General features: G+C 35.3%; 1 protein-coding gene across 1 annotated transcript in view; it reads left to right on the top strand.

Annotated features, from left to right (window-relative positions):
- Nucleotides 1-6,294: 6,294 nt before the first annotated feature.
- Nucleotides 6,295-26,091, top strand: part of LOC6639788 (Krueppel-like factor 7) — a 40,048-nt gene continuing 20,251 nt past the window's right edge. Inside the window, exons 1-2 of the mRNA XM_023181940.2 lie at nt 6,295-6,366; nt 6,923-6,980. Coding sequence (XP_023037708.1) covers nt 6,295-6,366; nt 6,923-6,980 — 130 coding nt within the window. The remainder of the gene's footprint in view (nt 6,367-6,922; nt 6,981-26,091) is intronic.

The following is a 26,091-nucleotide window of genomic DNA, read 5'->3' as shown; positions in this document are numbered from 1 at the left end:
TCTTGACTAAACGTCACGCACTGCCTCCTCGAGTGAGCAAGAGCCCAAGACATCGACTCTGACTCCGACTACGACTCCGACTAGGTGCTACTCCACCTCCTTCTACTGTTGTTATTGTTGTTGCACAATGCGGCTGCTTCTGCTCGGGTGGCCAACGCTGAGTTGTTGGCTGCCTCTTTGCTGCATTCGGGCACTTTTGGCAAACTAAGCAACAACCAAAAACAAAACAACAACAAAAAAACACACACAGCACATAAAGAAGGAGAAGAAGAAAAGTTTTAGGTGCGTTGCACTTATTTTCAGCCTTCCCATCCACACCACGCACCGCAGCTCCTCCAACTCCGACTCCTCCACCTTCACATCTCCTCCTTCTCCTTGGGACTGTTTTTGTTGTCATTGATTTCGCGGAGCATAGAGGAGGAGCATGCAGGCAAAGCAAACGGTAACAGCTGCTGCGACAAAACAGACTAACTACAATAGTTGCAGCGATTATTTCAAGCAACCGCCGCCAAAGTTATCTTCCTCCGCCTTCGTCTCCGCCTCCTCCACCCGCACCACGGTTTTTTTTGCCTTTGTTGTTGTTGTTGCAGTATTGGTGTCTTCCGTAGTAACGTGGCCAGAACGTTGCCGGGGCAATTATTATTTTGTAAGACGTTTTACAATTTAATGGTTTTCATGGTAAGTACAACAACAACAAAACACCAAGCCAACGCCATATGCTCTATATACTGGCCCTTCTTCTCATTGTGTCAGCTCGTAGTTTGTTTTTTCTTTTTTTTTTTGGGATTGAACTCTAGATCTCCAACTAAAACCAAGTCCAGGTTGATTGCTTTGCTTTTGGAGTGCGTAATTGTTCCATGACATTCTCTCTCACTCATTGTTGACTTTCTTTCTATTTTCCAGAATGGACTTGGATCCGACCCTCTGTCAGCAAAGGAGGTAAGTCAAAGGGGGCTCTCGATTGGGGTCACTAGGGATAACAACCAATTTTATGAATTTATCAAATCAAACCAAATATTCCACAATCTCTGCGTGACTCAATGTAAACTGAAGCTTATATGGAATTTTAATTTGTTATGGTCTCGATTCTTGTGTTTTAGTCAGTGATGAACAATATTTTAAGGTTTTTGTGTCTCAATGTGCCAGCCGTATGTTAATCAATGGTTGGACTCTTAAATTTGGCCACCCAAATTACTTTCACTTTAGGTTCTACACTATTGGGATTTAATTTATTACAAATGTAGATAAATCTTGTATTCGTTTTTGTTCAGCTTAGTCAGTTGCTAGGCAATTGCCTCTTATTTTAGTTGCATTTGACTTCTGTCATACAAATATATCTCATTAAATGTGATTTGAATTACAAATATTATAGAGTCAATATTGAATCCCCCAGGGAATTCCATTCATGAGAATAATCAGCTTTCATTATTACCAGTTGTAAAGGAAAATTTCTGAGGTATTGACCAAAAAGTGTTATACATATATATATATATATATATTTTGGCAAATTTATACGAATGCAAACAACATTTATATCGAAGGCTTTATGAAATTCAAAGAGGTTAACAAAGCAGAAAAGGGCAACATCTTCTTAAAATCGCTTGGAAATTGGCAAAAGTTTACAAAATATTGATTTCAAGTTTGACAAAATCTTAAAAAATTTGAAGATTGAAGAGTTGTGTAACTTCTTTAATATCTTGATAAGTTTCAAAATTAATTTTCTTATCTCTTTATTCATTCCTTCTTAGGATACGATCTTCAATCATTAAAAATCTAGTAAACTGAATTTAAACAACTTTTTTTAATTGTTGGATAATGTAAAATGTATAATTTATACATAATGTTTTAAAATTTAATTGTTTCTGGTTAATGTTCTTGGATTTTGTTAGGGAACTTTGATTAAAATACAATTTCATTACAAAATAAATTAGATTTGAATATAGCCCCATTGAAAAAAAATGGTTCTTAAAAAGATCACATGATCATGTGTTCTTAATATAAATAAATAATTGTTTATCATATTACTTAATAGATTTGTATACTCAATGGTTGTTAAATATTTATCTTTTTGGAGTACTGCAGATATTAATGTTTAAAATAATTATTCCAACTATTTGAAAAATCCAATTTTAAGCATCATTTTAGATTCTTGGATATTTCATATTTCACTGATGTGAGATCTAAAATTAGTACTAGAACAAAGAGTAAATTATACATAAATTATAAAATTTGATTTCCTCTATATTGATTTATTTTATTGATATTTATGGCAACTTTTAAGTAGTAAACTTCTTATCCAAAATATGTATTATCTTCTCCTAAATTGTTTGACATCTTATTCAAAGAAATCGTAGAAAATGTTCAAACAAATTCTTCGGTCCATATTAATTCTATTATAGTTGAAATTACAGAAATCTACGTTTACCCAAATTCAAAATAATGAAGTTGATTCTCCTCTGTCTATAATCTTATACAGAACTATGTAGTATTCATTGGAGTTGAAGTTTTATATGCTTAGTTTATGCATTTATAATTGTAAGAGGAGTATTTGGAATAAAAAGGTTGATAGTACACCTTCAGCCAAAACTAAATGGCAATCAAATGATTCCCATATGGCCAATTCGTTTGTGCGGCTCATAAAACTCATCAGTTTGGCTCCTTGGTGATTGTCGTCGGTGGCTCAAAAGGCGCAAAAGCCGCCCATCAACTTTTTCTCTTTCTCTTTTTTATTTTTTGTTGTTCCGAAATAATAAAGAATTCCTGACAGCCAATATCATTTGCCAGCGCCACATACCAAGCGGAAAACAATCCATAAAAAAAGAAAAGTCAAACAAACACACACACTGAGGGAGCGAGAGAGAGAGAGAGAGAGAGAATGAGATAGAAAGAAAAGGTGTGGGGGAAGACAAGGTGATGGATCTTGGAGCCAACTAATGGTCGAGCATTCCTCTCAATTCGCGGGCGCCTATGAGAAATTTCAGCACGTCTCACACAAATTAGCCAAGAAACTGCAGCAGCCACCAATAACAATATCATAAAGAAGCTGGCGTCGATAGATGTCTAGTTATATATAGATAGATAGATGGATTGGTAGGGGGCAATTGTCGATCTCTGATATCATCATGGGTTGACAATAAATCAGCGCTGTTTAGCGCTAGAGGAGGAGGGCAATTAGATAGAAATACCTTTTGCACTAGGGCGAACAACAGTCGCATATCAATTGCATATCGTATAGAACTCGATCTCAATGCCGAGATCGCCGCCGATCTCAGATCTATCTGCGATCTATCTGTCTCGTTCAAATTTGCAATGAAGTTGTTGTCAATGTTCTAAACCGCCAAGAGATAAAATAAAATAGCCAAAAGTCAAGTTACAGAGACCCCATGGGTCTGCCTCTCTTCCTCTCCCTCTTTTCCCTCCTTTTCGTATTCGTTTGGACACAATCGAAGACAAACTATCTAATCTAATGTTGTTTTCAAAGGCAATGAGCATTTGTTTGTATAAATAACAACAAACACAAACTAAGACTGAGACTGAGACTGCGACTGCGACTGGGAGATGGAGATGGAGACACAGAGACCTGCAAAACCATTGCATCGCGTGGCCAAGTTGAAAGAGTTACCACTATCTAGACTAGAGTATGGGGTACGAGTAGTTGGATCGCCCACTCGCCACTGACATTTTTTCATAATTTGCGTTACAAGCTTGACAATTGTCGTTTGTTTGCCCACTGGGCAACACTCTGGACATACAATGCTATGATTGTTGTTGTTGTTGTTGTTGTTGTTGTTGTTGCTATTCTCGATGTGTTGTTGGCAGCTTGTTAAGATACCCTGTTAGCATTATCGCCTTAAGAAGGGTAGAATTGCATGGCCATAAATTAAAACTTTAGTTTCCCAGAATGCAAATGTCTATCAATTTATATACTGCTACTTCTAAACGCTAAATTATGCAACATTTTTCTTTAAATTTTATGTCATTCTGCAATTGCTATGGTTTCTCTTTTTTATTTTGTTGTTTTACTTATATGTTGGCTATATAAACATTGGTTATTTAATGTGCTTAAAGTTATATAAATATCAGAACGTCAAATGGAATTTATCACACATAAGAAAAGGTGTCGAAATCAAATTTCACAGATATTTGTCTACATGCAATTTACTCTTGGTATGAAAATCTTTTTGATAACAATGTATTGATACACAATCAAAGAAAAAATAAAACTAGCTTAAGTTTTGTGAATGCAACTCAGATAGTTTGCAATTGTTTGAGTTGGTTGAAGCTAATTAAACTTGAATTTTTTTATGTTATCTTTGGTTTGTTTACCTTGTTAATATAAATTCAATTTTGGCATTGTAACTCAAAATAATTACTCCAAATTAATCTAATCTATGTAAAAAAGTACTTTTCTCAATCTTGTTCGTATTAAAATTTGTATCTCATATTCCGATTACTGCGATTTAACGAGAAATTTCAATAAAAAAATTTAAATGCTTGTAATTTTATTTTGTGCATGAAAAATTTGCTCGGTTTACCATTATAAACAAATACAAATTACGTCAAAATAAGTGAATTTTTGTTAAAATTTCAATAACGATTTTATGTACTTGAAAAATTTTAAGATATTACGCGCAGGCTTGGTGAGTAAATAGAGAAAGATTGGGGATTCTCCCAATCCTAGAATTTTCTCAGGGGACCAGTGTGAAAAATATTATAATACAATGTTATTACAATTTTTGTCAAAAAACCACATATTAGACTTCCAACTTCATTGCCAAACATCCTAATAAAAAAAATATAAATTTCCATAATCCAAAATCCAAAATCCATCCATAATCGAAACCTTCAAAATAAAAGGTTTGAAATCTGTTGACGGTTTCGATTATGAGATAGAAGATAAAGTATTTTATATTCGCATTATTTTAGTTTGCTAAATTTGTTTTGCTTAAAAATTGGGCTGAAATCAGATAAATAAATAAAAATAACTTAAAATTTTTATACCAGGAGGATTCTTTTCTAATTTTTTGAGCTATGAAGACTTTGTTAATATAAAAAAATGATGCTAGTCTAAGAACTCTATAGAACATGGGCTGAGAATGCAGAAACAAATATCATTTTGCTTAAGTTTCATGACAATTTTTGGTTAATCTTTTACAAGCTACATTGCACAAGTAAGAAACATTTGTTAAGAGGCATAATCCATTTAAAGAGAGGCCTGTTCCGACTTCTGATTTTGAGGAATTTTGCAGAAGTTGTCATTTCTAGCTTTCGTTCCAAATGAAATAAGTAGAATTCAAATGGTTCGGCCTTTTAGTCAGTTAAATAAAAAGTACATGAACAAAATACCTAAATGTTGCACCACCCAAATATTTTTCTTTAATATGATTTAATAATTATAATAAAATATTTTCTTGAATACGTTGGAAACAATATTAACTAGTAAGGAATAAATTCAGTTTTTCTTTGGCAGAAACTTTACACATATATTAGCTTTATTAATGGGTCCATTATTAACAATATTAACTATATATATATAGAAGATAATGTAAGTCATACAGACTGACTTACAATTACTGCAAATAATTTATGTAAAAACAAGGTTTACAGAATTTTTGATGTGTACTGATCAATTTTTTTTTAGTCGTACAACTTAGTACAAAAACTTTAAATTATATAGAAAAGAATATTTATTTTATTTTTAAACTGTTGGTTAAACCTTTTGGAGTAATATTTCTTGATACATTCATGAAAAGTAGATGATTTAGCAGTTTTCTTGATGATTAAATAATCAAATGGATTTCTAAACTTTAAATTTATTTGTATGTGTTTTTCAAGAACAAATAATTAACTATGAAATGGATTAACTCATTCTTTAGCTCTACGACTAATTTTTACTAATTCGGAACTAACTTACCCAAGTCACTTAAACATTTTTTTTTGACATTTGCGAGCTGCTTAAAGAGTAAAATAAACATTTTGATTAAACAATTAAAAGCTTAACAGTAAAAAACAAACACAGTACAAATAATAATAATAATAAAATAATCGATTTAGATACATGAAGTAAAGTTAGATGGATGCCACATCGAATTGAGTTATATTGAATTCTTTTGTCCTTTTTTGCTGGGTATCTTTCAAGTTTATTCTCCATAAATCATAATTCTAAACGTGTGGCAAAGATTTTTTTTCTAAATATAAGCACTATTTATTGGTTTTTGTGTTGGCATTGTGGAAATCTTGGCAAAGTGTTGGACCTTTCTCACCTTGGTAAATCGCTCTGCAAGCCAAGACCAAATGTCCGTCGATTCCCGTCGTCGCCGCCGTCGTCACCATCGTCGTTTCAGCTCGTGCGGTGGCTACTACCAGGTAAAACCAGGTAAAATGCATATATGCAGAGTGCCAAATTAAAATTTATCCGTTTTATGGCGCTGCGGGCAGCCCATAACTGTTTCTCTTTTTTTTTTCCCCCTCTCGGTTTTTATTTTATATTTTTCTTCTGTTTTTTTTTTTTTTTTTTGGTTTGTTTGTTCACTACGTTTTATTGCCGTTAGTTTATTGGTTAAGATTTCGTAAGCGCATAATGCGCAACAATTGCGGTTTTTATATTCCATATGGATGGAGAGCAAAAGAAGGCTCCCCAAAAAATAAAATAAAACTTGGCGTTTATAGCGGCGTATCGACGGAAGTCATTTGTGGTTCCAGATAGATGAATTCAATAAGCAAACAGCTTCCAAACACGCACTCCCTCAAAAAAAAAAACCCCTGAAAAACCACTGGAACTCAGCATTTTGTCAGGCTTGATTAGCTGAAACATGGCTTATAACTCTATTGTTTTGGCTTGCATATATAATAAGCAAATTATTATGATGATGATGATGATGATCTCGATCGATGCTTAACTTGTCTCCTTCTTCTTTCACAGGCAGAGGGCCCTCCGGTTCAAGTTGAACCAGTTGATTTGAGTTTGCGTTCACCACGCGGTAAGTTGTTAATTATATATAGTTAATCTTAACTCTTAGACCCATCGATTTCTTTAGTCCAAACGCAAAACGCAAACACTTACCGTTCTTTCGACCGGCCAGTTCAACTTGACGCCTAAAATTCCAAACAATTAATCAAAACCAAACTTTTCGAAAATAACAACAAACAAAAAAGTTGACTTTCAAAAAGCAGGTCAAAAGTAGTAGGAAAAAAAAAATAACCTATACAAAAACCTATCTCTAGAAGTGGGGAGGGGGCGAGACAGAAACAAAAAAAAATAAAAACCAATTTGCATTTGTAGTGAAAATAAAAACAAAGAAGAAAAATGATGGAGGTTTTAATTATATGGTGAATCAATGAGGTCACAGTTCCAAAAATATTGTGGGTGGTTTTTTCTCGGCATTTTTAGTTATAGTCTATGATAATTGCTAAAGCATTTCTACCATCTATGAAACCGTTGCAACAAATTGATCTTTAAGCCATTTTGTTGATGGTCATCAATCTGTTGGGGAAAGTCACATAATCAATGTGAAAATTTGTAAACAAATTCATTAATCAGTTAGTCAGTGACTACCGAAAGGTGATCGTGATTGAAATTGAGAAGACGTTAAAGAGATTTCTATGAAAATTTTACACAAATTTCATAAAGATCTGATAAGATAAAGATATAGATACAGAAGAGATTGAGTGAAAACTTAACAACAGATATTTTCAAGGGGACCTTTGAATTTAAAAATACTAATTGAAAACGAATATTATGAACTTTGAAATCTCTTTTGAATTAACATTAAAATAGTTTTAATTAAAAGTAACTCAATAAAGATCTTAATGAAGAAGTTAAAACAAAATTTGTAAATTGATACAAATTTATAAAATTTGTTGATGAAACAATTGTACGAATTTTAATATTTAAGAAGAAACTTCGCATTTGAATAAAAACTCTTTGAACTAGCAATTTTAATGGAAAATAAGAATACATGAATAATTCTGGAAAAAATTAGCTACATGAATTCTATATCTATAAAAGAGATACACTAGGATAGGATAGATCGAGAAGTGATAATTTGCTAATGATTGCGACAAAAATCACATCTACTACAATAATTTATCTAATTAAGTACCAATAGTTTCCCATACAAATTTAAATTTATCTGTTAAATTTTTGCCTATTTAAAAAGAAATATACGATTGAATATGGATATAAGATTTTATTAAATTAGTGCATTTAGCCCGTTTAATTCTTATCCTTTATAGCTTGAATATATGTATTTATGGTATTTAAATATTACATTTTAATTTAATTTTGAAATAATTCTTATATTTTTCAAAATTTTAAGTTTGGTTGGACTAATTTGTTATTTGTAGATGATGAAGGAGATAAGACAAAATAAGTAAATGACAAGAATGATAATGAAAACAGTTTTGTATTAAACGTTTTTTGTTTCTTCTCTGTAATTTGATTACTTAAAGCAACAATTTTTATTCCAAGAATTTAAATAAACTAAAAAATAGATGTGTTTATGAAACAACATTCTACAGAAAATTAGCATTGTGATGTTTGATGTAGAATTTGATGTACAATAAAGCCAAATGTATTGGGAAGAGAAAAGTGGAAAGCATCGACCTTGAGCCGGATAAAGAAGTAAGGTTTGATTATGTAAAATAGGTCGCCAATAAATTCAGAAATGTAAAAGTTGATAAGACTCAAATTATGCACTTACATCTGTAGAAATAAGGTAGAGGAAACCTGAAATTTGTGTTATAGATAGATAGATTAGATAGATAAGTAGATTGCTTAGATATATGATAAATTTTGTTTCAAACTTCATTATGACAAATTTGATGTTTCTTCTTTTAAAAAAAAGGCTTACCTGATCGATTACTTATGCGATGATGACAAAGTAGAAGCATTTGAATCAATTTACAAACTTAAGTCTTAGGGAAGGTTAAAGCTTTAGAAAGGTTTTGTTTTGTGTGGACAATTGAGATTACATAAAGAGCTGTAATGCTCACAATTTGTATAGCTGTTAATTAGTGGGCTATTCTATTTGGCATAGATGTTTTTTAAACATTTAAAGCTTTACTTAGGCCTCTTTGAGTTGGCTGCTTTCTCATGGCTTCAACTTACCAATAATATGTTATCTATTGTTCTAAATCTAAGGCTATACACACACATCAGTTGGCCGGCCACTAATCCCCCCAACGAATCTATGGCTAATGCTCATCATGATGATGAGGCCTCATTCTTATGATTATTACAAGTATTTGTGTATGGAAACCCTTCCTGGTGTGGGTAGAGCACCAAGAAGACATGCTGTTTTGGCCATTAAATTCAAGCTGGTCTATACTGAGAATTCTCTTCAAGAAACTACATATATATATGCATACTTGTGGCTATGAAGTGCGATATAGCGCAACTAACAAGATCCAATGAAGAGCAGCCATCACAGCCAGATAGTGTGAGTGTGAGTGTGAGTGTGTGTGTTTAGGCCACCCCATTCCACTTGACCATTTGACCTTTGTGTTAGCCTTTCTCTTTGACTTGCAGACCCTAGGTCTCGCCGTGTGTGTGTGTGTGTGAAGTTAACAGCAACGCCCCAAAAAATAATGTTGAATGAGTGCCGCAGGGTGCCTACCCCAGCAGAAGCAGCAGCAGCAGCAGCAGCCGAGGCAGCTCCAGTCGAAGCGGTACACATAATTTAATTAAGAAGCCGAGAGCTTACCTTAAATGGCTATACAGTAAGATTAACAGCTAAAGCAGTGCCTTCATTAGTTGAGAGTTGAGTTGAGTTGTGGTTCGTAGACGATTTGTATATTTTGTGTTGTTGTTATTTTCCTCAATCTTCTCTTCTCGCATATTAATCAATTAGGCATGATATTAGTGAGGGCATCATTAATTTTGTCAATGCGCTCATGAAGAGGTATTTTTTTTTTTTATGGTGAGATGGGCGAGGGGCGGCGGGGGATTGCTGCAAATCAAGTTAATGGTTTATGGCGTGCTACCAAAACGACTGGAAACTGAACACAACACACAGAGAATACTGTCCATACGTCCATTTTTGTCTATGCATGGCGAATGTGTTAAATAGCGTTAAAATTTGTAAAACAAACGGCACATAATGGGGCCCCCAAAAAAAAAAAATGAAGAAAAAAACCAAAATAGTCGGTTTAATTTTCAAGCTTAACGGTCGCTCATCACTCGATACACGGCGGAACTCGTCTCGTAAGCTAACTCTCTAGCAAAAACATAAATTATGGGTTTTAAATAATTATGCAATTAGCCATACCAGCAGCAGCAGCGGCAGCGATAGCCTTAAATTTGCCAAAAAAAAACAAGATAGAGACAGCGAGAGAGGGAGAGAGAGAGAGAGAGAGAGCGGGAGAGAGACACCCTGGAGGTAAGAGCTTGAATGTTTAGTAGAAAAAAGTTCAGTTCTTAGCTGAATTCCCACCGCCATCAAAAAGTCTCTAATTGCAGTCGAGTCTCAAAATAAAAGAAGGAGTTGTAGTGGAATCACAAGAAGCAGAAGACGACGACGAAGAAGAAGAAGAAGAAGGTGGTGGCTGTGTGCAACAACAACAAACTACATTTACAACTACAACTACAACTTGATTTATTTAAGCTACCCAAACAGCCCATAAATAAAGCTGTTGAACTAGCCATCAGTAGATGAAAGAGCCAAAGAGGAAGGCAGGCAGGTGGAAGTGGGAGTCGCAGTCATAGTCATAGTCGGAGGAGCATAAAGCCAGTGCCTTACCCAAAGCCCAAAATCCCAGCCCAACTCAGTGGTGGAGCCAAACCCGAACGACTCTCGCCACCACCACCACCACCACCACCACTCAGGGGCATAGGCTTTCAGGTTAAGTAGATGCAGCGACACGCGGGTCGTTGCCAGCTAAGCGAACGACCTTAAGACCAAAGACGAAGAGAAGAGAGCATCGTTGCAGCAGCCAAAAGCAGACGAGGCATGAGGCATGAGGCATTCATCGAATGATATGCAACATTTTTCGGTTAGCAATGCGGCAGTGATGGGTTTAACCAATCCAGTTGGTTTCTGCATACATTTGGAATGGGTTGCAGGTGCGTCTTTCTATGGTTTTTATAGTCAACTATGTATATGAAAATAAGTAATAATATTATTGATAGTGAATTTTAAAAGAACTCTATTCGAAGTAGAATCGATAATATCGATCGATATCTTATCAAAAATTAATAGTTTAATTCTGACTAATAGTAAAGGCAGCTAAAGTTGAATTTTTGGGAAAACTTATCGGTCTACTCTAGATTATACAAATAGGATGTTCTTAGAATTGTCAGAAGTATCCCAACTCATAAATATCAGACGTCTATTCTTTATTCGAATTTCAAATACTTTGTTTAATGCAGCTGGTCAAAGGAGTAAAGTAAGTTGTCAGACCAAATGACTCATTTCAGCTTTTAAATATATTTATGCAACGCTCTTATATATACATATCGTGAATAGAATCATTTACGATTTCAAAGGTTTCAAGTTATGTACCTCAATGTGCAATTTTCGTTTAATAAACTCTGAATGTCTCAGAAAATAGTTTGGAATTACTATATTATAAAATAAACACATTTAATGCATTGATTACACTCAGCAAAATAGTTTTGTTTAAGAGTTAGCAGGAAAAAGTATTTAACTTATGTTTTAGGAAATGATTTTCGAAGTAGAAATGGTCGTTATGATTGTATTTTATGTGGTGAAAAATGAATACATTTGAATATCTTAGAACTAGAACAGAGTAAGAAAAGTAATGAACGACTGAACGAATTGTAGTCAAAGTTACTCACTAAATTATGTATTCATCCTTCCTCTTGAGAATGTTTCAAAAGAGCATACAAAATAAATTCAGAACTGATTCGAATTCTTAGTGTTCTTTTCATTCTTTATTTAATTTTTGAAAATAATAGTCTTATTTGTGGTTTTGAATATAACTGTGCAAACGTCTACTAGATAAAATGTAACAGAATACATGTATTAAAAGATTAATATACCTTAATTTAGTTTTCAAGAGTGAAGGAATATCGAAATACTCCATATTGTTCTCTATTTTACAGTCTTTAGAGCAGGCAACAATTTCGATAATAAAATCTATTTATCGATTACTTAAAACATACTTTTGTTAATGTTAAACTCCATAGAAGATCGCCAAAGAATATCATAGTTCTTATGGCTATTTGGATGCTTATTTTTCTATCCCCTCCGATTGTTTGAAATAACAGAGGTATTTGCATAGTGTAACCCATTGACTCCTGGGAACATCGACGTTCCTCTTTCAAATTGTCTGTGTTACCGTTGCTGCACTTCATCGATTGTGAGCTTTTTACTGCCGATGCTGCTGCTGCTGCTGCTGATTTCGAATCTGCATCTGCAGCGATAGACAAACATGCCAAAGAGTCATCGTAATCTCATAACTGCAGGCGGTGGTACAAGCAACTCCAATGCCGACTTCGACTCCGACTCCCCGATAGTTGGTTCTTTTTTAGTTTTCGTTTTGTTAGCCTCACCCATGGCATGGCCCGCACATTGCGATTGTTTTTTAATTATGCCCGAGCTGACACCCAAGCCCAAGCTTCCAGCGATTGACCAGATGATGTTGAAGATGAAGATCAAGAAGATGCAGAAGATGGCAGTGGGTCTGTATGGTGTATGGTGGAGTAGTTGCCATTGCGAGACTGTTTAACATGGCGCGTATGTAGCGCGGTCGCTTGTCGGCTTTGCGCTCGGTTGAGGTTGACTTGACTTGACTGAGTGACTGTGACTGCCTTTTTGAGGTTATGTGAAAGGTCAAGTTCGTGATCGCATTCAAACATTTTTGCCAACCACTCATCTTGCTGCGCAGATCGCTCTCGCCTCCACCCCACCCCGTCACCACTGCAAGCCCAAACCCAAAACCCAAACCCAAAAGACCAGGCCCAGTCTTAGTGCACAGGAACACGAGTGTGAGCCGACGCCGAAAAAAAAAACAACACAGAAACAGAAACTGAGAGAGGAAAATATATATATATGTATATATGTATATAGTATATACAACCCGACCCAAGCGACGTCGCATCGTAGAAAAATTGAAGATGAGCGTGCCACCACCACGCCACGATTCTGGCATTCCCGTCTCTCCCTCTTGCTCACTGAGTGGGGATGTCTATGATGTCCTCCACACCATTCAGCTGCTCCTCCTCTGGCCATCCAACCGAATTGAGTGAATGTAAACTGTGGTTTACTTGTTTCCATCGTTGTCATAGTAATTTTTCTGCACTATAACAACGGCCAGCATCGCCTCCAACTACAATTCCGAGACACTACAACAACACAGTGGCAGGCAGTCACCCGAAAAACAACAGCAAAACAGCAAACAGCACAGAGACGAAGAAAAAAATGGAGATGCTGATGACACTGGAGACACGTTGTCTCTGGCAATCGTGCAACTGACACACCACCAGCAACAATAACAGCAACAGCAACAGCAACAACAACAACGGCAACGGCAACAGCAAAATGCTCGACAGCATATGCCACACGAACTCCAAAAAATTACACTGGACAACCAACCAAAGAACATGCGGGTGCGGCCCACCTTGAAAGTGTCCCCAGATCAAAGATGGCCTAGAAAAAAGAATATTTCGAGAAGACTATAAACTAAAGTTGAAGGGTCAAGAGTTCTCGCAACAGATACAAGTGTTTGCCACAAGGATAGAGTGACCTTAAGAATTTGAAATTAAATGAACAAACGAAATGGTTAAATTGGTAGTTTTCTTTTTTGTTTTTTTTTTCAAGACCACATAAATTTTAATGCCAAATTGGTCAAATATTTTTCACACAAATTTCTTAGATTTAGTATAAATTTCCCTACAGATGGATTCACGTAGAATCATCCAAACTGAAAATGGGTTGAGAGTTCTGTTTTTCCCTTATAAATTTTATTTAACTTTGGCAATCTCAAAAGATGGAAACCTTAGGTAATAGCTAATCCATTAATCTAGTAACCTATATTCTGTATTATTATTTTTACTGAAAAATAATAACAAAATGATGTATATTAATTAAGTAAATTATATAATTATTACATGTGTAATTTCATTAAAATTCAGTGTGTAAAAAATTTATACTTATCCGTGTACCTAGTATAAATAGATAGATAGATAGATTGTTGGACATGTAAGTACATGTCGGATATAGAAAAGTATTCACTTTTAGCTTGTATTTCTTCATTTGTATTACTTACTTTCTTTCGTATATGTTATTTTAAAAATATCTGATTCAAATCTATTTCTATCAGTTTGTTTTTAAATGTATTTTACTTTGCAGATCAAGAGGGATATTTATTTGCTTTATTATCGTTTTGATTTTTTTCTATAATGTAAAACATTATTTTCAATAATGTAACCTTTTTTGTCTAAGATCAAATTCAAACGATTATTAATTCTTTTACAAAAGAATCAATAAGACACGAATGTTCTCAAAAGATTAAAATAAAACCTTAAAGAATTAAACAAAAATATTGCCTCCTTAATATTGAAAACATATTTATTTTATTTTGGCCTATTCAAACGATTTTAGAATAACAACTTTTCTCCTTAATTTTTATTTTTTAATAGAATATCACCTTTAAGATCGATAAAATTTTTTATTAGTATAATTGAATTTCGAAACCAAATTGGTTCGATTTAATTTGCATCTAATTATAATCTAGTGCCAGTAATTCATCTTTTGTAACTTTAAATAAACATTTAGTTCGACATCTCAAAGACGGTTCATATAAAAATCCTTTTCTGGAGATTAATTCTAATTACAATTTTAAAGAAACAGATAAATCTATACATCAAATTTCTGCAAATATGCAATCCAAATTTTCTGTTAACTGCATTGAATTACTTAGAGTTTAGTAAATTAATTTATACATGGTATTTTAAGTAGTGAATTCATTTTGTATCCAAAAGTGCCACAAACAGCGCTCTGTTGCTTGGTGAATTAAGCAAAATGTGTGCCATGCCCTGCAATGAATATCATAAATCAACGCCCAAGTAGGCTTAATGGAAACCTGTTGCATAGTGTTTCCCAGCATATCCCAGAAAAAAAAAAACACATAAAGGAACATGCGAACAAAACCACGCAGTCGCCACAGACATCGTTGCTGCTGCTGCTGCTGCCATCGTCATCATCATTGCCGCCGTCGTCGTCGTCGTCGTTGCTGTTGCTGTTGTTGCCATTGCTGACACACCAAAGTAGATCCACGCTTTCGTGAGCAAACAATTCGAAAGCTGACAAAAGTGCTGTGCAATAACATGTTAACGACGACGACGATGAGATCTCTTCAAGCGATCGATTCAAGTTAGTCATCCTCATACCCAAAAAGATCCCAGCCATCCCACACGAATCATAATAGAGAAGGCTGCTCCTCAAAATCATAGAAAGAAAAAAATAGAATTTGAAAAATAAAAATAAAGTATTTTCTGGGCCATTTATCGTATCGATAAGCCAATTCAATCGAATCGAATCGGCATCTGCATCAGCATCAGCATCTGGTTAAGGATCAGAGGAGCGTTTGAAACGGTTCACCAGCAACATTAAATACAACTGCAACTCCGATTTCGATTCCAACTCCAATCTCCAGTTACCAGTTACCAGTTTCGTGTAGCTCATTAGCCTGGCAACTAATTTCGCAAGCTTTTTTTGGGGGGGCCCAGACAATGCCAAAACAGAGTCTGCATATTTATTGGTCATAAGTGCGGCAAAACCGACACGGAAAGCAAAAAAAAAAAAACACAACCAAAAGCAAAAAAATTTGTCTCCAATTCTTGAAAGCAAAAGCAAAATGGAAAAAACTACTGACTGCATATTAGCAATTTGCATTGTTTTTTTCTATTTTTTACTAGAGCACATGTGCATAGATTTGCACTGCTTTATAACCACAGAAAAATAGTAAGGAAAACCAACCAAGACACAGGCGTCGATAGGAATTTGTCATTAGGCGTAAAGGGGATCTACACATACTTACATATAACTTGTGAACTTTGAAAATAAAGAAATGGGAACTAAAAATTGTAATTTTTTCAGATACCCACATTTATAAATATATATTTGTGATGAATATAGTTTGTAAAAGGTTTTAATTTAGTTTTTAAATTCATCGAGTTACAACCACTTTTGATTAGCAATTATTTTTGAACTTCTCTGAAAAGATAAAGAAGCCCTCAAAGAAGTCCTGTTTCCAGAGAAAGAGGATAGGATTAAAAGTACTAAAAAATATTGTCTATGGTGATTTCAAAACAAACAATAAGAACTTTAAATTCAAGTGTCTTAATTTTGAATTCTTGAAATTTTAAGCAATTAGTAATTCCGCCTAACCTTAATGCAATGTTTCTCAAGTTTCTAAAGGTTCCTTTTAATATTCTTGGAACTAGTAGTTCGATATTTAATTATATACAATTATTGAAAAATAAAAAAACTCTTAAACTCTTAATCACCCTGGAACTACCTTTTAGTATTCGGATATTCTATAACTGAGTTTGAGGTTCCAACAAACTTTAATTTTCCAGAGTATTTCTCTAGCAAATTAATCAGAATCCTGAAAACTCTTCCAACTTATCCTAAGATAAAGACATTTACCTAAAGGCTTACATATATTCGTTCCTCTAAAAATAGATGCTCGATATTTAACTCTGACTTGCTTTACTGATTTTAATATTCATGATCTCCTTAGAGATAAAATCAATGAGAAAGCCCACTGATTGTCTTTCAATATTTTCCAAAATGTTTACTAATTTCCCAACTCCTTTTTGAGATGATTTGTAAATATTTATCAATAGACTTTTGACCTTGTCAATATACCAAAAAAAATAAATTACAAACAAATTTTAAACCATTTTAGATTGGCTTGGATTGCAGTGTTATTTCCCTTGGTTTACCCACCTATGCATAGAGAGCAGCAGCAAGTCATGTACTTAGCTGTGAAGGAATTCTTTCTTAGCCACAAATCGTGCCACAACACGTAAATGGGAGCTTCGTGTTCGTGTGTATGTGTGTATGTGTGTGTAAAAATTTGACTCATGACTTGGTTGCATTGTTAAACTCCCACAAACACCACAAAAAGGCCAGCCATTCACATCCTTTTTTGGGTCTCCTGATGCCTGGTGCCTTTTGCCTTTGCTACACTTTTAGTTTTGCTCAAATTAGTCAACGGGATTTTTGTCTGGCACACACATACACCCAAAGGGAGCGAAAGAGAGAGAGAGAGAGACAGACACAAAATGTTTCTACAAATTAACGCCAATTTCGTATCACGTTATTAATAGTAACCATTAAATTGACCGCCCCCAACTTTACGCTCTGATCATTATCTGGCGGCTAACAAGACAAACAACAACAACAACAGCAACCAAAGCTGGAGCAACAACAACAACAACAACAAAAACAACAAAGGCCAAAACCGCCTAGATCACTGGATTGGTAGTTTGGTAGTTGCTGGTGGATGTTTGCCTAGTGCCAGTGCCGATGTTTGTTGCTGCTGTTGCTGCTGCTGCACTGTGATTCCTTCCGAAATTGGTTGGCGGCTGCTGTTGCCGCAGCTGGCTTAGCTGCAACGTCTTGCCTTAATTATCTAGCCTGGCTAAGAAAAAGAAGACAAAAAAGCAACACCAAATAAAAAAAAAAACCAGAGGGCGAGGGCTAACTTCGACCGCGTCAAAGTTTGTATACCCTTGCAACTTTTTTGGTAAGTTCTCCCTTACCTATAGCCTTCAAAGTGGAAAAACGTTTAAGCTAAAAGGGCTAATGTGTCCGAAAGAACGGCCTACAATCTTAGTTTTTCTTCTGCATAGGAAATAACGAAGATATTGATCAAAGTCACTGTTTTCCACCGATCGTTCCTATGGGAGCTATATGATACAGCTACCCGATCCTTATCAAATTTGGCACAGTCATTAACAGATATATTAAACTAACAAATGTTTAATTTGAAAGCAATCGCGTCAAAAGTAACGAAGTTATTGACAAAAGTCACTGTTTTCGAAAGATCGTTCCTATGGGAGCTATATGATATAGTCGCCCGATCTTAATCAAATTTGGCACAGTCATTAATAGTTATGCTAAACTGAGAAATATAAATTTTTATGACAATTGCTTCAAAAGTAACGAAGTAATTGACAAAAGTCACTGTTTTCGAAAGATCGTTCCTATGGGAGCTATATGATATAGTCACCCGATCTTGATCAAATTTGGCATAGTCGTTTATATGTGTAATTAACTTAACAATATTAAATTTCACGACAATAGCTCAGAAAATAACGAAGTTATTAAGAAAAGTCACTGTTCGTGACTTTGCCATTTGTATGGCAGCTATATGATATAGTGATCCGATCCGGCTGAATCCGAGATATACAACGCCTGCAGTATATACAAGCCTACATGCAAAATTTCAGCTCTGTAGCTCTTACGGTCTAGGAGGAGTTTGCGTTGATCCAGACGGACGGACGGACATGGCTATTTGAACTCGTCTCGTCGTGCTGATCAAGAATATATATACTTTATATGGTCGGAGATGCTTCCTTCTATGCGTTGCACACTTCTGACCAAAATTAATATACCCTTTTTGCAAGGGTATAATAAATAAACTATGTTTATAGATAGGAGAAAAAAAAAACACACACACAGTCAGCTGCAGCGGCCGCGTCACCTTTGTTTGCCGTATCGAGCGATAAGCTTGTTAACTGTTAACCAAATCTGTAGCCACTGAAAAATGGCGCTGACCAAGTTGGTAAACTTACGCCCACATTGGCCAATGTATGCACTAAATTTGTTTTTAGCTTTTTTTTATTCTCTCATCTAATCATTTGACCCGAACGCTGCTTAATAAACCATTCCGCTTAGCGATGGCAACGTGAGGCATAGGGAAATTTTAACATACAATCCATGTGACATGGAAAGAGTTTGAAAAGCGAACTTAACAAAAGACTTGACTTTCCTTTAGTTAAATTTTAATTAGTTTAGAGTAGGAGTAGTCATTTTCTCCTGAACTACAATTCGTGCCCTTGATATTGCTGCTGTTGTCGGTGTTGAAGTAGTCCTTGATGTTGCTAGGCAGATGTTAATGCTGTTCCTGATGTTCCTTGTGATCTTGATGTTTCTGGAGTAAACTCTAAACTATTCACCAGGTAACAAGCAGCTGGAGCTTTATGTTGCTCCTGTTTCATCTCATATAAAAACATGAGATGTTGTTGATGTTGTTGATTCTGCTTCTACTTTTGATGTTTAATGGGTTGGAGATGTTGTTGCTGTTAGATAATTATTCTCCACCTTTACTTAAGGCATTTAGTGGTTCTTATACTGCAGCTCTTTTAGAGAAATTAAGAAACAATTAACTCTGAATGAAACTTCAATTCAAAAATTGGTCGACATTATCATTTATTCCATTCACAGAATCTGTCACTAAACTTGTATGATTCTATGATTCTTTTCCAAATAGCATGCAAAATTTAAACAAAACTTTTTCGATTTTTTACTACGTCCAATAAAAACCTCAAGCAAAGAAGGCCATTGCGTAAATAAAAGCAATCAAATCTCATAAAGTCATGATTTTATCTAAGAGTCTCTTTACACTTTAAGTGAATATCTATACTTTGGGTTAATGTAGATCGATTTCTTTGCGAAACTAAATGAACTATTAGCTGCTTGTTGTTGTCAAATGTACATCTCTAATTGTATAAAACATATTTGTAACTGACATCTGTGGCTCATTGATGCATTTAGATAAGCAGAAATGCGGATCGAGATTGGATAATGTCATGTAGCCATGTCATATGTTAGGTTAAGAAACAAAAACACAAAACACAAAAAAAAACCAAAACACAGCAACAACTGCAACAGCAACATTTTTAAACTGGAGCATTAAGTCAAAACAAAAACAATTCTTATCGATTACACCTGAGACCTCAATCAATAAATTGATTGTTAGCGATCAGTTTAAAGGCAGGCAATGCCAAGCCGCCGCTGCAGCAGGCGATGTTGCTGCCGATGTTGCCGCCGATGTTGTTGCTGCTGCCGCCGCTGCTGCTGCAATTGCATGTGCTAAGCATACAAACAAAAAAAGAGTTTGTTGCTGCTGCTGGTCGAACTCTTAAGATAAGCCGCACTCTGCTGTTGCTGCTGCTGCGGCGGTTGTCTCCTCTGCTCTGCTCTGCTCTGGCTTGGCCTGGCCTGGGTACAAGTCCAAGCCAAGTCCAAGTCAAGCACTTTTGATCGTTGGCTTGCGATAGGCGGTGAGCGGCGCGTTGCTAGGAAGTTGAATGTTTGTTGGTTTCTTTTTGCTTGTGTATGTTTCTGTTGTTGCTTCTTATTGTTGTTGTTTCATTTCGTTGAGGCATAAGGCAAGATTTGTGTAAATGTCAGGTGGTAATAGTGACACTGTGGGCCACTTGATTGGTTTCTTACAGGAAAGCCAAAAAACCCCAAACAAACTTCAACCCCAACTCCGAAATTGCAACTCCATCTAAAACAACAACAACAACTCCGAGGAGTCTTAAGTTGTCTGGCTATATGACTATGACTCTGCTCTCTGTCTGTGTGCCAATTTCTGCAAGGTTGTTACGGTTCTCAGCTCAGTTGTTAGCATTTCTTTAATTGGCTCATTTTCGCGGCAACAAGTTGACCAAAGTAAACACAAAAAAAAAAGAAACCCAAACCGCCAAACCATATATTTATAGCAGTTAAATAACAAAATTTATAAATAAAAAAACACAAGTAACCCCGAGAATAGAAGAATTCAGCTTAAACATGACAATCGCATCTAAGCCATCAATTAAACATTTAAATGAATTGAAAGCTTGATAGCATTGCCAATTGTTGTGAGTGACAGCCGAAAAAAAAATAAACAAAAATAAAGCAAAATCAACAATGTTGTTGATTGATTTGAAAAGTTTGGTTTCGTTGCTTTTTTTTCGTTCCTCAATTGTTGAGTAATTTTCAAGGCAGACTTTCAACAATTTCGGCAGCCAACCAAATAAAATATCCTTAGTGTGGACAGAAAACTAACTAAAATTAAGTTAAGAGTTGTCTTAATAAAATTTTGTCTGATTTAAATGATAAATTTCCTTTGTTTGCCGTGTCAAGTTCAAAGCTCCAAGTTGGACAAGACAGATTTATAAAGTTATATGGACAAACATATAAATCGAAAAGGAAGTACTTTTTGTTTTCTACTCGTCGACTATTTTCCACGACTTTTGCTAATGATATTTTGTCAGAATCCTAGACTTACTACGAAGAATGTCCAGACCCTTCACACTCCCCCTGGATCCATCCATGGCCTTATGGAGCCATCTCCAAATCAGACAAACTAGATCTTAGAACATCCAAATTAGTTAGTGTAGAAATATTTTTAGAATAATACTTTATACTGAAACAATTTTTACAACTGATAATGCAGACTGAAAACTACATATATCTAGTAGATTGACATTACATTCCATATGTAATTGTTGCTTACCAAAAAATAATCAATTTCCAACTTAATACCGAATACAATTGAACGCCTTGAAGTATACTTTATTTTTGACGTTGAATGAAATGTACAATTTTCTTGAAATTCTCATCAACTTTGACCAGAGATACACCCAGAAAAGTAACACAAACAGCCAAATAGAAATCAACGCCCACCGCTTACAATCTCACACCCAACACCAACAGATTCAACCACAACAACAGAAACAGCATCCAACAACATCTCCTCTGGCCTCTAAGAAACCAAAAAAAAAAAAACATTCTCAAATTGAAAGCACACGCTGCGTCATCAAAGTCATTAAACTGTCGGCTGCTTACGGAAGTTTACTTGTGTGTTTTTTTTTTCCTCTTGGGTTTTGGGTGTGGATCTGCGTTTTGTAACTGATATGCGAGAAGAACAACAACAGCAACACCAGCAACAACAACAACAACAACAACATCAGCATGTGGGAGCGTAGTGCCAACTGCTTTTTGTGTGGAGGTGTAGAATGTGGCAAGCCAAAAGTCTGCAATTGGAAGCTACCTTCTAGTGATTTTAAAGAAATAATAAGTGATGAATGTTGATTTAAAGTTGCCTAACAAGAATTTCAAATGCTCTAAAGAGTTTTGCACATATAATTGAACAACACGAACTTTGATAGAGATAAGTACACAATTTCTTATCTATCTATATAGCGATTTTTGATATTTAAATCAAACCTTGTGTTTAAGCTGTAGAAAAGAAACAAATGCAATACAAATCGTTGGGCTAGACGACTATAGACAGCCTATTTAGAATTGTGTAAGATGTCTTTTAAACCGAATTCTTGTGTTTCCTGAACCTAATCTAGTTATATAAGTATAACTAGTGCTTGATTTAGAGAATTTTCCCGGAACGGATATATTTTTGGAAATCTTTTTGAGAAAAATGAACAAAGTCTAGTTTAAATTCTATTCCTTGTTCGCCTACTCTGCAAGTTCCTCGCCTTTGTGTTGGCCTCAAGGCAACTGCCAAGTTTAAATCTGACCCTGTCTATAAACTACCAATGTAAGGGCTTTGAATTTTGCTTACTTGGCTGATGGCTCAGGTCATGTAGCCCTCTATAATTACACTATGGATCGAATAATTTCCGATTTAAAACCTTTCTTACAAACTCAAAACAGAATTTAAGATATTGAGGTATTCCAAAGATTGGAAAATGGGCACACTATATAGGGCTAGAAATGGCACACCGAATAGTTTGTTAAGAGTCGAAGAAATTTTCCGAATTTTATAGCAAAATTCTTCGCCATATTTAATTTCTAAAATCTTTCAAATGTTTCAAAATTGTATTTTTAAACTCGTCAGCTTTATAAATTTACAAATCAATTTTTTGGGGTAAACAAGAAGAATGAATATAATTTTCGAGCAAAGTTTCATTCAATTTGCAATTAGAGAAAACTTTGTAACATTCCAATAGGATATACATCAATTGTGTATAAAGTCATTTCGGCTGTCAAAGCGAATGCTGAATTCTATAAGCCCAGTTGACTTTTTGTAGTGTATAGTATAATAATAAATGTGACAAAGCTGTAGCAGCTCCGGGTCTTATTTTGCCGTCTGCAGTTTGCAATCTCTCTCCTTTTCTAGCGGGTGTGTCAGCAGCAGCAGCAGCAACACACACCAGCAACACACACACCAACAACACACACACACACACACACACACACTGGCGACAATTTCGCAAGTCGGTTGAGGTGTGTTCTGCCGACGTTGTAGTCGGTGCATTTCAAACGTCGGCGTTTTAATGACACGCGTGATGTGATCCGCTTGAAATGTTTTTTTTTTTCTTCTCCAAGTCTCAGTTTAAGCAAATTGCCAATTTGTCGACGTTTTCTTTATAGAAAATATCTATATACAACAAGAGAAGAGAAGAAGCAATCTACCACAAAGAGGGGAGGAAGCAAAGAGTAAGAAGTTGATGAAGAAGAAAATATCACACCAAATCAAAAATAAGACAAGAGACGCCTCCGAATCGAACTCCCACTCCCGTGGCTCTTAAACGTGACTTTCACAATCCAACCTTCAAAAGGTTTTGCTACGAGTAGCAAACAAAGTCACTCAGTCAGAGGGAAGAAGAGTGAGAGAGAGAGAGAGAGTAATAGAGAGAAGGGAGGGGTAAGGGATGGGTAAAAGAAAACTAACAACTTTTCAAGCGTTTACTTTTTTGGCGCTTCATCGAATAATATTTCTCACGTTCTATTTTTGGGTGATTTTTTTTTTATTTTTGATTTTTTTTGACCCCCCTCCCACTTAGCAGCCTATCAAAACGAGACAGTCCCCTCGTCCCTCATTGGTTTAGTTATTATTTGTTTTGTTTGTTTGTTACTGGAGCAATTTCAATTGTTGCCACACAGAGGGGAATTTTCTCACATAATCTCATAATCAGGAATCGGAAGTAAGATCAAACCAAACAACAAATCAAAAATTTCTATTACATTGAAATCGTTAGTTAAAATATGCTCAATTTGCTTAATTTTATTTTTTCATCGTTTTCCTTTCAATAATTTGCGAAAAATCGCAAAGCAAAAAACCAAATATATTTTCACGAACGTGGGAAAACGTCAAGGCATGTTGTAATCATCCATCCATCCATCCATCCATCGGGACTAGGTGATCAGCCGAGCACCGCGACTGCAAACCATGTCAAACTGAAAATTCAACAGAATTCGAGCGAAGTTCGAACCACCGCAGCAACCAATTATTTTTATCGATTTGGTTGCTGTTGCTCCAGCAGAGGCAAAACGCAGTCTTTTTCATAATCAAATGTGTAAGCCGACTCCAACACTGAATCTCTGTCTGTGTGTGTCTATGTGTGTCTATGTGTGTGTATTCTACATACGAGGGGAACAAGTCACACATGTGAGTGAGTGGCATCACCAGATCGTAGTTGCTGCTGCTGTTGCAAGTTGCAACCTGGCCAAGTTGCTGTTGTTGTATGTACATGTGGCAGGCGCAAATGTGCGACTTGTTGTACAATTTCAAATTGAATTAAATGATTGAATGAATGGATGACGGACACTAAAGCTGACTTGCCAGCAAAATCCAGATTGTAGGACACACTACACTGCTAGAAATGAATATATACCAAGCATTAATGCTGAAAAGTGAAAGCATCTATAAATAAAAACCTAAATTGTTTTAACCATTTGCATTGTAGTTGTTGAACTTTTACACCTTTAAGTACTAAAAACATTAAACGGGATGTTCTTGTTCTTGGAGATCAGATGGAAATGCATTAGAGCCAGAAAGAAAATGTCAACAGACTTTCTATAATGGCAATGTCTTTATAGATCTCTTAGACATCTCTTCTACCAAGGACTGTCAGATAAGAAAATTTTAATAGGTCAAAAGAATTTTCTAAAATTCTTACTGATATTATAAGCCAATCTCCTTATTTACTCTCAAGTTGAAGAGACTAAACTTAATTATTAATCCTATAGATCTAAATGTTTGTTATAGAGTTTAACTTGATTCTTCTATCTCTTTGCTCTTAAATATTTGTTTAACTAACTATAAGTGAATATTGTATTTTAGATAACTCATATATGAAATTGTTTTAGTTTCTTTAGAGAGCTGAAGTTTCAGAAACTTTTTTCTCGAGCTTAACTTTTTGTATTTTCTTATGTTAGCCCTATTTTCTGGCAGTGTAATGTATGCCGCCTCCATTCCGCCCCCTTGTGTGAGTGTTAAAAATCCTTTCAATAAATAGCCAAAGACAAGTAGCCGTTAAAACGCATTCGGTTGCTGTTGCTGGTGATGTTGCAGCGGCTGTTGCTGCCTTTTGATTCATGATGCTGCTGGTTTTGGGGACTAAGTCTCCCATATAGGCTCCGTGTGGCATGTTTCGTTTGTTGCGTTTTTGATCGCAATTTGACAATGCGAACAACAGCAACGACAACTCCAGACGAGGACGACGACAGACAAACAGACAGACATATGGACAGGCGGAGAGACAGAGGAACGGACAGTCAGACAGCGCTAAAATGAACATGCGCTCGCTTGTCATTTAACATTTTTATGATTTTCAACATGCAAAGGTAGCAGCAGCAGCAGCAGCAGCAGCAACAGAAAAGGAAAGAGAACTACATACAACATCGGCAACTGCAACATCAACCACAACAACAAGAACAACATCATTTTGGTCATTTGGTAGTCAAAACGGCCAACTGCAACAAAACTTTTGGCAAAATTGGGCTTTTATGGCTTAATTGAAATGGCCAATTAATGAATGAGAATAGCCAAAAGGATGAAAACTGTTGTTGAGATTAAGAGATAACCATAGAATTTTATGGCAACAATTAAATATAGGCCTAAAGTCTTTTTTTTTTCTCCTCTTTTCTTCCTTCTTGCAAGGGTAATCAAATTTCAAAGTACTCAAACAATTTCCTTTTAACAATGCAACTTAAATGCCCATACGATTCGGACAATACTTGATTTAAATATCAATAAAATTAGACATCAATGAAATTCGATTGATTGATTTTAATTAAGCAATTGATTGAGCTACTGGTTTTTGCTCCCAAAGCAACAAGTGTTTAGGCCATTAAGTGTGGGATGCATGAAAGTGCAAGA

The sequence above is a fragment of the Drosophila willistoni genome (assembly GCF_018902025.1).
Source record: "Drosophila willistoni isolate 14030-0811.24 chromosome 2L unlocalized genomic scaffold, UCI_dwil_1.1 Seg196, whole genome shotgun sequence".
Classification (NCBI taxonomy): domain Eukaryota; kingdom Metazoa; phylum Arthropoda; class Insecta; order Diptera; family Drosophilidae; genus Drosophila; species Drosophila willistoni.
This window is presented reverse-complemented; position numbering and strand designations above follow the sequence as displayed.